The 14,504-nt window shown below is 44.2% G+C and overlaps 1 protein-coding gene across 1 annotated transcript in view; it reads left to right on the top strand.

Annotated features, from left to right (window-relative positions):
- HS6ST3 (heparan sulfate 6-O-sulfotransferase 3) overlaps positions 1-984 on the top strand; it is a gene marked incomplete at both ends in the record, with an annotated part of 334,688 nt that extends 333,704 nt beyond the window's left edge. The window contains one exon of the mRNA XM_082498236.1: positions 279-984. Coding sequence (XP_082354362.1) covers positions 279-984 — 706 coding nt within the window. The remainder of the gene's footprint in view (positions 1-278) is intronic.
- Between the last annotated feature and the right edge of the window lie 13,520 nt (positions 985-14,504).

Below are 14,504 nucleotides of genomic sequence, written 5' to 3'. Positions count from 1 at the left end.
TGACTACCACTGAACAGTTGATAGGTCAAAGTAATTCCATTTCTCTGATAGCTGCTTATTTCCTTTGATCTCCCTCTCTTTCTCCCAATTTGCCTTGTATTTTATTCACAGTATTTGTGAAGCTTTAAGCTTTTTACTGTCTCAGTAGTCACTTAAAGTGCCTACATTACACTGGAAAAAATGAAGGGGGTGGTGACAGTGGCTGGTAATCATTTTATTGGAGAATAAAAAAGTGACATTCACTGAATTTTAAAACTGTGTTTAATGATATGTTTCAGGAATTTCTATTACATCACGATGCTGAGGGATCCGGTGTCACGATATTTGAGTGAATGGAAGCATGTCCAGAGGGGTGCGACATGGAAAACTTCCCTTCATATGTGTGATGGGAGAAGCCCAACACCAGACGAGCTGCCTACCTGTTACGAAGGAGACGACTGGTCTGGAGTCAGTTTACAGGAATTCATGGATTGTAGCTACAACTTGGCCAACAACCGCCAGGTGCGCATGCTGGCAGACCTCAGCCTGGTGGGATGCTACAACTTGACTTTTATGAATGAGAGTGAAAGAAATACGATTCTTCTCCAAAGCGCCAAGAACAATCTGAAAAACATGGCCTTCTTCGGGCTCACGGAATTTCAGAGGAAAACGCAGTATCTCTTTGAGAGGACATTCAACCTGAAATTCATTTCCCCATTCACCCAGTTCAATGTTACGCGGGCCTCTAATGTGGACATCGGTGAGGATGTGCGGCAACGGATAGAGGAGCTGAATTTCTTGGACGTGCAGCTTTATGAATATGCGAAGGACCTGTTCTTGCAGCGCTTCCAGTACTCCAAGCAAGAGGAGCATCAGAAGAACCGGCTAAAGAGGCGAGAGGAGCGGCGGCTGCTGCGGGAGCAGAGAGCTCACCAGTGGCCAAGGGAAGAGGCAGCAGAAGTAACAGTTACTGAAGATTATAATAGTCAGGTGTCAAGGTGGTGACGCTTCTCCATCTTGACTAACTGATGAGAGGATCAGAGAGTTTGTGCAGCTTGGCTACCTGGGAATTAGCCAAGGAAGGCCTACCCCTTTGGTAAATGAGGCTGCATCTGACAACTACCCCTCCGTGTCTCCATTTTTCTTGGTTTCTGCCAGTGAGGAGAATGTATTTTTTTCTCAGTCAGCATTAATTAGTGTTATTAAATGACAGTAGAATAGATTCCTGTCCAAAAAGACTTCCTTCAAAGCCCTAAGCTATGAGGATGGGTTGAAGAGAGAGTGCTAACAGATGTACCCTATACAATCTGAGCTACTAAAACTTGTGCAGAAATGAATGAAAATTTGGAAAAAAAAATCTGTTTTGGTTCCTCTGTGACATGAGAGCTGGTTTATTTCATACTGTCCTTTGCAACTGCAGTCCATAGCTTTCGAGTGAATGCAATGGAGGAAAGCGTATTGCCCTTCAAACTTCTGCATGCTGTGTTTTGATTAAGGGAAGGATTTGCTGAGGTGATTAAAAAAGACCAAGGAAATGCGGCGTTGGGGCATAGCTTGTTCTGTTCTGTTCTGTTAGCCAGCAATCAGAGGTGATTTATAAGTGAAGTGATGGGGCGGTTGAGAGTACCGTGCCCAGCCAGGTAGCAGCTGTCTTTCTGAGTGCGTGTTGCAAAGGGAAAGCCTTGAGAAATGAGGTCCACACGGCAGCTGGGCACACATCGTGGAGATTATCTGGCTGGAGGCAATGAAATCAGCCTTCACGTTCGCAAAAGGTGAAGAGGGGCCAAGCAAACTACAGGGAAGAGGAAAGAGAGAGCAGGAAAAGCTTAAATATTAGTGTGACGTTTTCCAGATTTGCTGTAAGAGCCTGGAGATATATTGTCTGTGAAGGTAGGCAGGTTTATGATATTGTCTGTTAAAATACATTGATGCCAAGTGAATACCATTTAAATTGGTTTTCTGTCTAACTACAGTAGTGGCTAGAAAAAAAATCAGCTTTCATTTTTATAGGATACATAATGGATATGTGGAAAGTCTTGATATTTATTACTCTGTATGAAGATTCTTTGTAAATTTATTGTTTTCATGATGAGAGATCTGTATCTGTTTTTCTTCTTTGTCTAGAAAAAGATTCAATGGGTTCTTCCTCCACACATTACATCCTTGTGGCTAAATTGCACCTGTTTATTCCAAAATTTTATGTTGTTCCATTTGTAATAGTGAAATTTTAAAAAGAGGGTCCTGTGCATTATAGATCTTTTGAGAGAGCTTTTTTCCTTCTTCTTCTAGCATAAATGTAAAGCATTAGGAGGAAATTTCTCTTAAGTGCCTCAACATGGCTGCTAAATCGAGATGCTGAAAGTATATTATTGCATGCATGAATAGCTTTTACCTTACAGATTTGCTAATTAGAAATACCGGAGTACCTGATGCGGATGCACATTTCTCATTTATTTTCAAAATTCAAAGTTTTTGTCCAGTCGGTAAAAAAATAATGTGTTACAGAAAAAAGAGGCTGAATTTGCAAATTTGTCCCTTCGTTTCCAAGTCTTTTTTTTTTTAGTGCATGCTGTATTGTCTTTTCTTCCAACAATGCTATTGCTACTTATCTATGCACAATATCAAGAATATGATCTAACAATCCTGTTGAGAGTTAATGCATACAATAATACATTAAACATGGAATATCGTAACGGCTATTAAGTAGTGAAGAGGGCTACTGGGATGATGCCTCATTATTAATGTAGTTTAGTAGCAATGTGCTGCTTTATGCCTGATTGTCAGTGTGCTACTTTTGGGATGAGTAGCAGTGGGTTTTGGTCCCTAATAGCTGTTCCACTGCTGGGTCATGTACGTCTCCTCCCACCTCTGCATTCAGAAGCAAAAACGTGGGACTGCAGATCATTATTCTCCTGGCTGAGCATGGGATGTCTGCCCTAGAGAAGAGCGAGGAGCTCTCTAGACTCCCCGGACGATACTGCTTGGATCCCCGTCGCCTGGAAGAGGCACTCAGATGCATCTCGCTCACGTATGGACACCTACCTTCAGAGGTGAAATTAAATTGAAACGTTTACGGTCTAGGACTGAAGCTCTCTCTGGGTGTCCTGGCTGCAGGATAGCAAGGCATGAAGAGCTAAGCCTGACTGGTATTATTGCACCTTTGGTGCAGTGCAGGTAATTCGCAGCGAGCTGCCATCTTACCTGCTGGCACCGGGGCTTCAGGCTGGGCTGGACCTGGACCTGGACCTGTGAAGGGAAGGAGCTTTCTGGCTCGTGATGCAGGGATGATGGAGAGCTGCTGCATCTCCCTGTTCCCAGGCCTGTTGCTGCATCTTGGTGCGGACCCTGCAGCAAGAGAGGGAAAGGATGCCTTTGGCACCTGATACACCATGTCCAGGGTTTGCAGGTGCACTCCTTGTTTCCATGAGCACAGGGGGCTGTGGGTGCCGGTGGGGGACCCAGAGGACCCCCTGGTAGAGGCAGAGGTGGGGTGGGCAGTGGTGGCAGAGCAGGCAGGCAGGGCAGGGGGCTTGGCAGGAGCAGGGCTGTGCCAGAGAGAAGCCAGCCATGTGGGAGGAAAGGTGCACAGCCAAATACACATTAAGGAAGAAGATGAGCAAGGAAGTAGTATCCGTCCCAGCCCATCTGCTGTTGTAAAGTGTCCCTTCTTTTTCACAGAATCATAGAATGGTTTAGGTTGGAAGGGACCTTAAAGATCACTTATTTCCAACCCCCCCCGCTATGGGCAGGGACACCTTCCACTAGACCACATTGCTGAAAGCCCCATCCGGCCTGGCCTTGAACACTCCCAGGGATGGGGCATCCACAGCTTCTCTGGGCAACCTGTTCCAGGGTCTCACCACCCTCACAGTAAAGAATTTCTTCTTAATATCTAATCTAAGTCTCCCTTCTTTCAGTTTAAAACCATTACCCTTCGTCCTATCGCTACACTCCATGATAAAAAGTCCCTCCCCATCTTTCCTGTAGGCCCCCTTCAGGTGCTGGAAGGCTGCTATATGGTCTTCCCAGAGCCTTTTCTTCTCCAGGCTGAACAACCCCAACTGTCTCAGCCTGTCTTCATAGGAGAGGTGCCCCAGCCCTCTGATCTTAGGAGCCCTTCCTCCTAAGCTTGACAAAAGGGTCCCCTTCCTTCTGTCCCTGCCTCTTTCCCCAGCAGGTCACCTCTCTGCACCGCTCACGGCAATGGGCGCCTCATTTTTCAGTTAGAAAATGCAGTGTTACCTTTTCAGGGGAGAGAGCTCAGAAATTGTTCCCTGCAGCTTCACCAGTGACTGTAAGTATCCATTTCAGCTGTCTAAGCATACCAACTGTTCTCCAGACTATTCCTTCTGCCTGACACAAAACAAAGCCTAATGAGGAAAATCGAAGCAGTCTTTGGGCGGTTTACATTAGCTTTAATAGTTTGGCAATACCTTAATGCGATGCCTAACCTTTTCCTCAGTCATCTCCCAGGAGACAAGATTAGGGTCCTGAGGAGCTGCTAATGTGCTGTAGCATCTATGTTAATGGGATTTGCCTTAACGCTTGGGATTTAGTTAAAATTGAAGTTGGTTTCTTGGTTTTTTTGTCCCTGGAGCCTGTGTGGCAGATAGCCCTGGTTGTGCAGGAGCAGTTGAGGAGGGGGGACAGCCAGCAGCAGAGATCTTGCCCAGAGCCCCTGGGACTGAAGGACCTGGCATCTCCTTCCCCAGCTCCAGCAGTCTATCCAGCAAACTCACTACGCCAACAATACTGTTTTCCTTAGCAGAATTTCCTGGCACATGACAAATAAAGCAGTTTGGAAGTACTTTCAGGCTGACTTCTAAGACACAGGCTTGCAGCTTTTTTCCTCTTGGGCGCTGTGCCCGAAATAATGTAACGCAAAAGCAAAATAAAGGCCCTGGTTCATATCTCTGTTACTGCAGGTTTTCGTTGCTCTGACAGCATGGACTTCACTGTAATTACACTGGCTCATATAAGATCAGAGTGCGGCATGTTTCTTTGAAAACCTTCGTGAGCAACAACGCTATAGGATTTCTGTCCATCTTGCTGGCATTATTTTGTTGCTTAAACAAGGCAATTTGGCTTCTGCTACTGTGGTGCTGAAACAAATCTCATTCTTTTGTAATGGAGATGTACTTGCTAATCTCACCCATCACATCCACAGCACTGGCTGCCTTTTCCAGTTATAATTCACTGTAGGCTTAGAGCAGACAGAGAAACATGCTTTGTCATTAAAACTTGTTCCTGGTAATTCGATGTCTAGTCCAAGAACTCAGCCCGTTGCCTCTGGGCCATACTTTATTAAGGAATGAAAATTTGTCCTCTCTTCCCCACTCATCAGTGCTAACGATAAAAAGCTTTTTTTACCATGAGGAAAGAAAAAAACCCCACGTTTCTGATGTTGGGTATTCTTCACTGCAGTTGTGTTAACAGTGAGGCTGCAATAGCCTTGCTAGGGCTTCTGCCCAATACGCGGTGGTTATTTGCACTTCACTAAAAACAGAACAAAAAGAGTGATGGAAGTCAGATCCAGAGCCAAGCTTCCTAACTGCAGCATATCCATTCAACCAAACCGAATGGCAAATCACATCACCTTTGCATCTGGAGATGTTTCAGATTTGCCATCCACTACTAAACCAAGATTTCTCAAGTTGGCCTTCTCGTTAACACGTGCTTACTTCTGCACTAGCGGCTTCTTGTTTCCCACCCGCAGTCTTGTACCAGTTATGAGCACTGATGTCATAAAACCTATCTCACTGACACTTTTTTCCCCTCCATTGCTGTTCCCCTAATCTATGTGGAATTATTCTTTTTTGGTCTGGGATAACGAATATCTTGTTTCCAGGCTGGTGGAGACTACTGTTTGAGATGAACAATCACAATAAAATCATTCTGCTGGAGCAGATTGCTGCATCCTCCCTACATGTGGCAAAAGCGTACTCAGAAAAGGCACCCAGTTTGCACTGAAACACTTCTTTCAGTTTGGTTCTTGTAGTACTTTCTTTGTTGATATTTTGTGGAGGGAATCGATTCCATAGCCTACAATGTCCTTGGCTCTCTTCTTAGCCATATCACTAGCTCTGTGATTTCAAATAAATGTTGGAAGTGAAAAAAAAAAATAAATCAACAGTTCCCATCAGTTGCCATATTTAAGATGAAAGAGTAAAATAATAGGCTGTAAATTACTTTATTCTTTAGGATTTTTCTTTCTGTTTATGTGCAATAATGTGTGTGAACTCTGCTACTAAGAGATTGTATTGTGAGTAACCATATCTACTTTTATTCCTATTGACAAGATAGTTTGTAGAACTAGGGATTTTCATTGATGTAAAGCACAATTTAATGAATTATTTAATGTGTTTAACCATTGTGATGTCAAAAACAATTGTTTTAATGTATTTATTTGTTGGTGGTTTTCTGTAAAATGATACTCATTAAGAAATCTTTTAAAAATGAAGAAATTTTGTTGAATATTGTTGGGTCCATGAATTACTTATGAGCAACAAATAAACATTGTTTGCGTTTTTGAAACAGTAAAGGTTCCATCTTATCTACACAGCTGTAAAAATTACTAAAATTGCATCTGACAGGCCAGTTTCAAGCATCAGTAAAGATCCACTGTGACCATGATTATGTGTTTTTAACAAAATGTACACAGAGGAAAAGCATGTTAATATAACTGACTTTTTAATTACGTTTGGGCCCAATACCAAATCTTTTGATTCCAGTTGACTTTGGTGGGCTTTATCTCAGATTGAATTGAGACCGGAGACTCGAACAGTCACCAGCACTAGTTCAAGCAACACCAGTGTCAGAATTTCCATACTTGGATTGAATTAAGACTTAAGTATGCAAATAGTGGTAGTTTAATTCATTGGACTTCGTTTCTACTCCAGCGGCACTGAGGACCAGTCCAAACTGCCAGGATAATCTCATGAGCTGCTGTGGGGAAGAATGAGAAGTTACAGTCTGTTGCTGCACCGTTAGCCTTGTATGTGTGTCCTTATGTCTTCTGAGGGCGCCTGGACCTTGGGAGGAGCTGATGGCTTATTCAGCCGTGCTATTTCAATGTAAAAGTGCGTGAATACAGTGAACTAGGACATGGGTGGGAGTGTGGAGCAGCATGGACAGACTTGAGTAAGAAGGAAACACTCACCTCTCTTTTACAGGGTAGCTGAGGCCCTCTGTTAGGTCTGCTCATTCCACGAGTAGTCCAGGCCCCTGTTCTATCAGACCAAAACTTCTTCACGTTTCTCAATTTTCCCAACAACAAGCCTTGCAGATGTGCCACATCCCTGGAGGTGACTCTGGTTAAAAGAGGCCATTTGTTGTGGCAAATTAGGATGGAGTGACTATGACCCACCACTTTTTGATCAAAGTCGACTGACCTCTGCTAAGCGCCGTGGAAATCTGTATTAACTGTAAAAAAAATACATAGTCTGCATGAGAAATTACTCTTGGGATACAACAAAGAGAGCATTTGATGAGGGTTACAGAAGAAAAGAAGCTCTCAAAGGTTCTGGTTAGTTTTTTCTTAATTGTTCTTCACAGCACCTTAGACTCAAACAGCTACTGTTTAAAAAGCACAATTGTAAGCAGGGGCCGTTCAAGCCTATAGTAATCAGCACCTCTCTAGAATTCATTTTCATATCGGTCTCCCATTTTTTTATTTCTCTAGCTCCGTTCACTTCAACACTGAATTCATCTGTACTGCTGGTTTGCTCTTGAAGTCTTCATATATGTGTATGTATATGCATCTGGACTCCTAATATATCAGGTATGACCAGGTTAATAATCATGAAGAACTAGGTACAATTATACATATGCCTTGCAAGGGGACTGTGTTAGATAACCTTTCATAGCCCCTTTCAGCGCTATTAATGAAATCCCCACTGCAAATGTATATTTTCATGCCACCTGTACCTATGTTAGGATATAATATTTTAGGGAAGCAAAAGGGTTGGAGGTCTTTGTAATCTCCAGATTTCTGTAGATTGTGGTGGTAGCATCTCATTGCTTGCTTGGCTGCTGCCCTGAAACAAGCTTGGTTCTTGGGAGACAGATGTCACCCTCTGGAAACCCATACTGTTTTTTGAAACCAAATGCTTAGAAGCTGATGGCTGAGTGGACGTGAAGGCTGGATTGTGACAGTGAAAGGCAGATGGTATGGGGAGTTCGTATTACTGGGAAGCAGTTCAGGCAGCTAAACAGAATCATCCAGTGCCATTTATGGTGCCATGAAGTTGCCTGCATGACCTCTAGCTGCTGCTCCCAAAGGATGCAGGTCTCAGAATAGATGCTTTGTCATATCTATAAACCTTGTGTAGATGTCTCAGATACCTGCAGATCTCCAAACAACAGTCTGTCTCCTAGAGACTTATAGTTAGGAATCTAAGTAGCTCCCACGGTGGTTGTACCGTTTGGAGGCATCACCCTCTGGAAGCTGAGAGTCCGTCGTCATCACCTGTTGTGAGCGCAAAATAAAATGCACTGCAGGGCAGTGTGAGTGATAGGGGAGCAAAATGAATGTTGTTACATTTCTGGGTGAAAGCAGTTATGAAGCAGGGGCAGCAAGATAGTAATTGAAATAAATGTCTGTATTGCTGATAAATATTACTATATAGCAAAGGAGAAATGGATTTTGCCACCAGAAGACAGTTTTTTCCCACATACGTAGTTACATTTCAAGAAATACATCAGAAAATTATACTGTAATGTGCAGTTTATGGCACAGTTAAAAGCAAGAGTGAGACTCAGCATTGCTGGACTGTATTATGTATGGTTGGAGAAAGGCTTTGATTTTTAAGACTTCATTCACATTCATTTCTGGTTTAGCTACAGAGTCTATAAGAGGTGTGACACCTTTCAGCGTCTGCTAAGAAATTTGTGAGCATGCCCCTAAAATTCCGAATATGAGCAAGTGAGGTTAGACAACATGGAGGTAAGTCAGACTTATAAATCCTACTGCCCTGTAAAAGCCCAGAGTGCTGAAAATGTGTAACGGTGAGAATCAATAAGGCCTGCCCTGCTCAGGCAAGGGGGCTACTGCAGGAGTTTGTCCACTGGGTAAGCAGCTCACCACTTCACAATGAAACATTGAGTGAGATTCCCTTCACCTCAGTAGAGATCAGCTGGCAGCCATGCAACCCCCAGGGGAATCCCTGAATGTACTTTAGAGGAGGCGAAGCCTCAGCCATGAAAGGGGATGAGGGGGCAGCACTTCACTTTTGGAAAGACTGCGCTTGAAATGGAAGTAAGGCTTCCAAGTGGATAGGTCTAGAGACATTTGAAGATGAGACAAAGACCAAAGAGGAAGAATTAAGGACCGAGAGAGCTGATCTGGGGACCCTCTGTGCAAAGATGATGATTGAAACCACTGTAATGATTTAGGTAACAAAATAAATAGGAGAGAAGTGGGGAGGCGTGCGAGCATCAGAGAGACAAAGAGACACCCACTGCAAAAGGCGAGCGTGGGTGTGAAGATCCCCTGAAAAATCTGCTAAGCTATGCAAATTTCAAGGAAATAATTGGCAGTCAGTTTGGGTGGATTTCTGTCTTACTCAGAAAGCTTTATACGGAGTATTTAATACATCTTCAGGCCCAGCATCCTGAGGTAGGGTCTGCGAGGGTCATAAGAAACCGCCCGTGCTCTGCCAAAAGTAGGCAAGGTCACCCAGCAGTCCCTCTGGGATTTCACTGCCATGGCGTGACATCCCAGTGACAAACAAGCAGCCCTCTATTGCCACACAGACACGCAGGATCCAAGAGATGTCTCCCTTTGTCTGCGGCAAGTTTAAGAGTTAGGTTTGCTACTTCAGCTGTGAGACTGGAGGTCTGGGACTGGTGATGCTTATGATAACGTCACAGCTACAGAACTGAAAATGTTTCTGACTGACAGGATGCAGGAATACATGTGCTAATAAATGTCTGGATGTTAAATAGGACAATCCTAGGTGAAATCCATCAGCAACGGACCAAACTAAAACTTTATCGTTACTATAATTAACATTGCAATCTGAGTGGCCTGCAGGTGTATGGTGTTCTGGTCAGGACAGGGTTTTAGCAAAGAGACCGTGTGAAAATAAATACTGCCAAGGAAGCATGAACGGTTTGGAAGACTTTAATGCTGCACAGCTCCAGGTGTGGTCCAGGGGAGCAGTGAGGGTTCTCCTCATGAGTGACTGAAGGTTACTCTGTGTGTGTATATGCTTGTGTCTGGGTGCCCGCACATGATGTTTCTGTCAAAATACCGCTGCTGGCCACTTGCGTACAGTTTGGATTGATTCCTACACGCTAGACCCATATGCTTTGGATACCTAGTCAGAGGGACCCAGACATGCATTTGCCTTTCATTTGGGGGCTATTTTTATGTAAGGACCAGATACAGAGATCGGGTCCTCCATCCAGCACAAACTGCTGAGAGCAGGAGCTTTTTCTCACCTGCAGTATCGCCAGAAGCTCAGCAATGGCTTGCTGGCTTGAGAGTGTCCATCCATGAGATGGAGCCGCATGAGCTTTCTGTTCTGTCTACTCTTTGGTTGCTGGTGGTAGCAAATGGTTATGCAGAACATTTCTAAGACAGTACTCATTTCAGAGATGAAGGTAGAATAAGAAATACTAAATCCCTGCGCCGGTCCCCCACCATTCTTGGGCATGCTGTAGGATTTGTGTCAATGCCCTCTCAGGGAGACTAATGCTTCTTCCAGCGAATCCTTTCCTCTGCATCAAGCTGCTTTTATGAACCATGGAGCGGGTCCCTATCTCAAGTTAGCTTCTTCAGACCTTTGCTAGTCTCACAGCTTTCCTTGCTTTCTCTCCCTTGCTTTTTGAGCCCCTTTGACTTCTGTTATGCTCACACAAGCACTTAGTTCCTGTGGCTTTCCATGAACTGGGAGCTCTTCTCAGCTTCTGGCTCCCAGCTTAATGCTGGGGGGGGGTTAGAGATACCTTTGCCCCCTGCAAGCATCCTGCTCTCCATGCAAAGAAAGCAAGAACAGATGGGTTAAATGGAAGCTACAGCCACACCAGTTGTAGTGAGTCATGTGGTGACCAAGACTTTGGGATGGGGCCTCAGCACTGACCATCTAAACTGTACAACCATAGGCTTACTCAGCTGTATGTTTGTGAGAATTAAATGGCAAATGAATGAGTTGCAGTTTATGAAAGGTTTAGATAAACAAATCATAGGATGTTTCATCTTCTGTTTGGATGAACTGGGCAGCTAGCTCAGCAGATCATGGGCTGAATTTAAATTTCTCCTGGGTCTGAGCCAGCCTTGTCTTCGCCAGATTTTGTTTTAAAGAAGTGTCTTTATTTATTAAACTCCAAGGAGAATTTATCAGTCAACATTGTTTATTCCACATTTAAACCTATTTAAATAAATGACAAAATGGAATAAGTATCTGAAGGAATGAATATGTAGGAAATATGTATTTCTGGTACTCCTGGGCAAAATATGCACTCTCGTTGAGTCATAATGGTCCCAGGCTTGGGAAATATAGGCACTAGTAGAGGATGATTCATCTCCTGAAACACCTGCCTGTTCCAGGACATACTAATCTGTCTTTTTATTTCTGCGTACTACAAACGGAGGTAAACTGAAGAAATCTAAAGCAGATAAATTGTATCTGTAGACTCTTAATTTATCTGCTTTGATGCCATGCCCACTGGGTGAGCCCAAGCTTACAGTGACATTTTTAGCATAACTGAGAAACCTCCCTGGCTAAGCTGAATTTCATCTATCATTTTATTGCTGTCATTCCGTGTCATTAGGGTCCTCTGCAATTCACACTCAGCCCTTGTCTTTAGTACCCTGAATCATACAATCGTAGAAACATAGAATGGTTTAAGTTGGAAAGGAACTTCAAGATCCAAACCCCCTGCCATAGGCAGGGACACCTCCCACTAGACCAGGTTGCTCAAAGCCCCAACCAGCCTGGCCTTAAATGCCTCCAGGGTTGGAGCTTCCACAGCTTCTCTGGGCAACCTGTACCCATGCCTCACCACCCTCAGAGTGAAAAATTTCTTTCTAATATCTAATCTAAATCTACCCTCTTCCAGTTTAACGCCATTCCCTCTCATCCTATCACTACATGCCCTTGTAAGACACCCTTCCCCATCTTTCCTGTAGGCCCCCTTTAGGTACTGGAAGGCCACAATCAGGTCTCCCTGGAGCCTTCTCGTCTCCAGGTTGAATGACCCCAGCTCTCTGAGCCTGTCCTCATAGGAGAGGTGCTCCAGCCTTCTGATCATCTTCGTGCCCTCCTCTGGACCTGCTCCAGCAGGTCCATGTCTTTCCTATGTTGGGGGCACCAGGGCTGGATGCAGTACTCCAGGTGGGGTCTCACCAGAGCAGAGTAGAGGGGCAGAATCACCTCCCTTGACCTGCTGGCCACACTTCTTTTGATGCAGCCCAGGATGTGGTTGGCTTTCTGGGCTGTGATTGCACATTACTGGCTCGTGTTGAGCTTCTCATCAATCAGCACCCCCTGGTCCTTCTTCTCAGGGCTGTTCTCGATCCATTTTCTGCCCAGCCTGTATTTGTGCTTGGGATTGCCCCCACCCAGATGTAAGACCTTGCACTTGGTCTTGTTGAGCTGCATGAGGTTGGCTTGGGCCCACCTCTCCAGCCTGTCCAGGTCTCTCTGGATGGCATCCCTCCCCTCCAGCGTGTCTACGTTGCCACGCAGCTTGGTATTATCGGCAAACTTGCTGAGGGTGCACTCGATTGCGCTGTCCACGTCCATGAATAATTTAGTAGCTATTCTCCAGCACAGATTAGTGTCCCCAGAGTTCATTCTGCCACCTGCCTAGGCAGTGGGGGAGCAGAACTTGAGGCACGCTGTCATAACATCCCAGTAGCAGATATAAAGGCTTCATTTGCCTTCCCAACCATTTTGATGAAAGTGCTGAGATGTATGCTGCCATTCTGCTGCTCTTGCCATGGAGCTGAAAAATCAGTTTTTATTAGTGTTGAAATTGCTTTTCACACAGGTTGCCATAAACAGAAAGGTATTGCTTTTTGGTTCGTTCTTTTAGCAGAAAGTCATACTGAAAGGGTGTTTAATGCCCTTTCTCATCTGTATTCTCAGATTCTTTAAAAACTTTTGAAATTATATCGCTGCCTCCCTCTTTCACACGCAAATTTTGACAAACGGAAATTTCTGTCTTTCCAGCGCATAAGCAGCTCCCGTCTTCACTTGGTCTCTCTGCTGTAAGGCTATAAACAAAGGCATATTGAGTGAGCTGGCAGTGAAATTACAGAAAGCTGAAAAGGTCAGAATCTTAAATCATAGATCAGATAAGACAAAGAATTTCAGATATCTCACAGCAAATAAGGTACGGAGAATGTGATGAACACTGTGTATAACAGCATGAAACCGCGTATGGAAAAAGGTGAAGTGCTGTAAACTTCCCTTTCTGATTTAATTTGCTCCAACTGCATTTAAAAATTATAGCAGAAATGCATTGATAGCCACATTATTATTTACACACAGTAGGAAGCACGGCTGAGCTACATGCAGAGATTGTCAAGAAGGGGGGGGCTTTTAGTTCTGCAAAAATCTCATTAATTTTGTTTTGGTTTGGAAGCTCAAAAATCAAACTTGCCACCCTAGCAGCTGCCAGAAAGGTATAATTACAATGATTTAATGCTTATATTTCAGTAGCATGCAAGAATTCAGGCTCAATTACTTCACTGGTTGTCTGCAGTAGGGGGACGTGAGTGAGGAGGCAACCACTCTAGAAGCCATAAAAAGTGGGATCAACTGAGATACCTTGCTGCAGTGGTGTGTTTTTCTCCAAGAGTGTGCAGGTGACCCAGGGTTGGTGCTCAAAGATAACAAAGCCATTTTGAGGTAAATAACCCCAGTTCCTCACTTGTTGCAAGCAAGCCAGCCTTCATCATGAGCAAAAGTCAATTTCATAAGCCAGTCCCCCAGAAATCCCAGATTAAGATGATAAAAGTAGCAGGTGAAAGTTAGGTGGCCATCTTTCTCCATGAGGTCAGTCAGTGGAAAGCGGCAGGAAACGGAGGTGAGCGAGAGATGGCTGGAGAAAGGAGCTGTTGCAGAAGGAGTAAGGAGACTTTTGGGGTGAAACCATCCCTCTTGCTTTGGCCTTTTCACTGCAGAGGCAGCAGCTGCCTGGTTCCCTTCAGCTGGCAGCACATCCCCGGGATCAGGCTGGTTTACAGCAGAGGTGAGATGGAGAAGAATCAGGCTAACAGATTTTGGCAGTATTGTGGAGTGTATTTCTTCAGGTTTTTTTCCTGTAAAGCTCAAGGACAAGAACTTTAATGTTTCTTCTTAAAATACAAGACTCAACTTCTTATTTATGAGCTGCTTCTGAAACTGAAAATGTCTTGTAGCCTTACTTCAATACCCCGGTGTTTGGCCTAGCCTATAAATAATACAGCACTATGAGGAGATGCATTCCATGCCAAGGCTGTAAATACTGAGTGAATATTGATACACTCTCTCTTAAAGCAGGCAGGAAAAGCTACTTGCCCATGGGTATGGGGT

This window comes from Vanellus vanellus, assembly GCF_965231255.1.
Source record: "Vanellus vanellus genome assembly, chromosome: 1".
In the NCBI taxonomy this organism is placed as follows: Eukaryota; Metazoa; Chordata; class Aves; order Charadriiformes; family Charadriidae; genus Vanellus; species Vanellus vanellus.
Note: the sequence above shows the minus strand (reverse complement) of the source record. Positions and strands in the feature narration are given on the sequence as shown.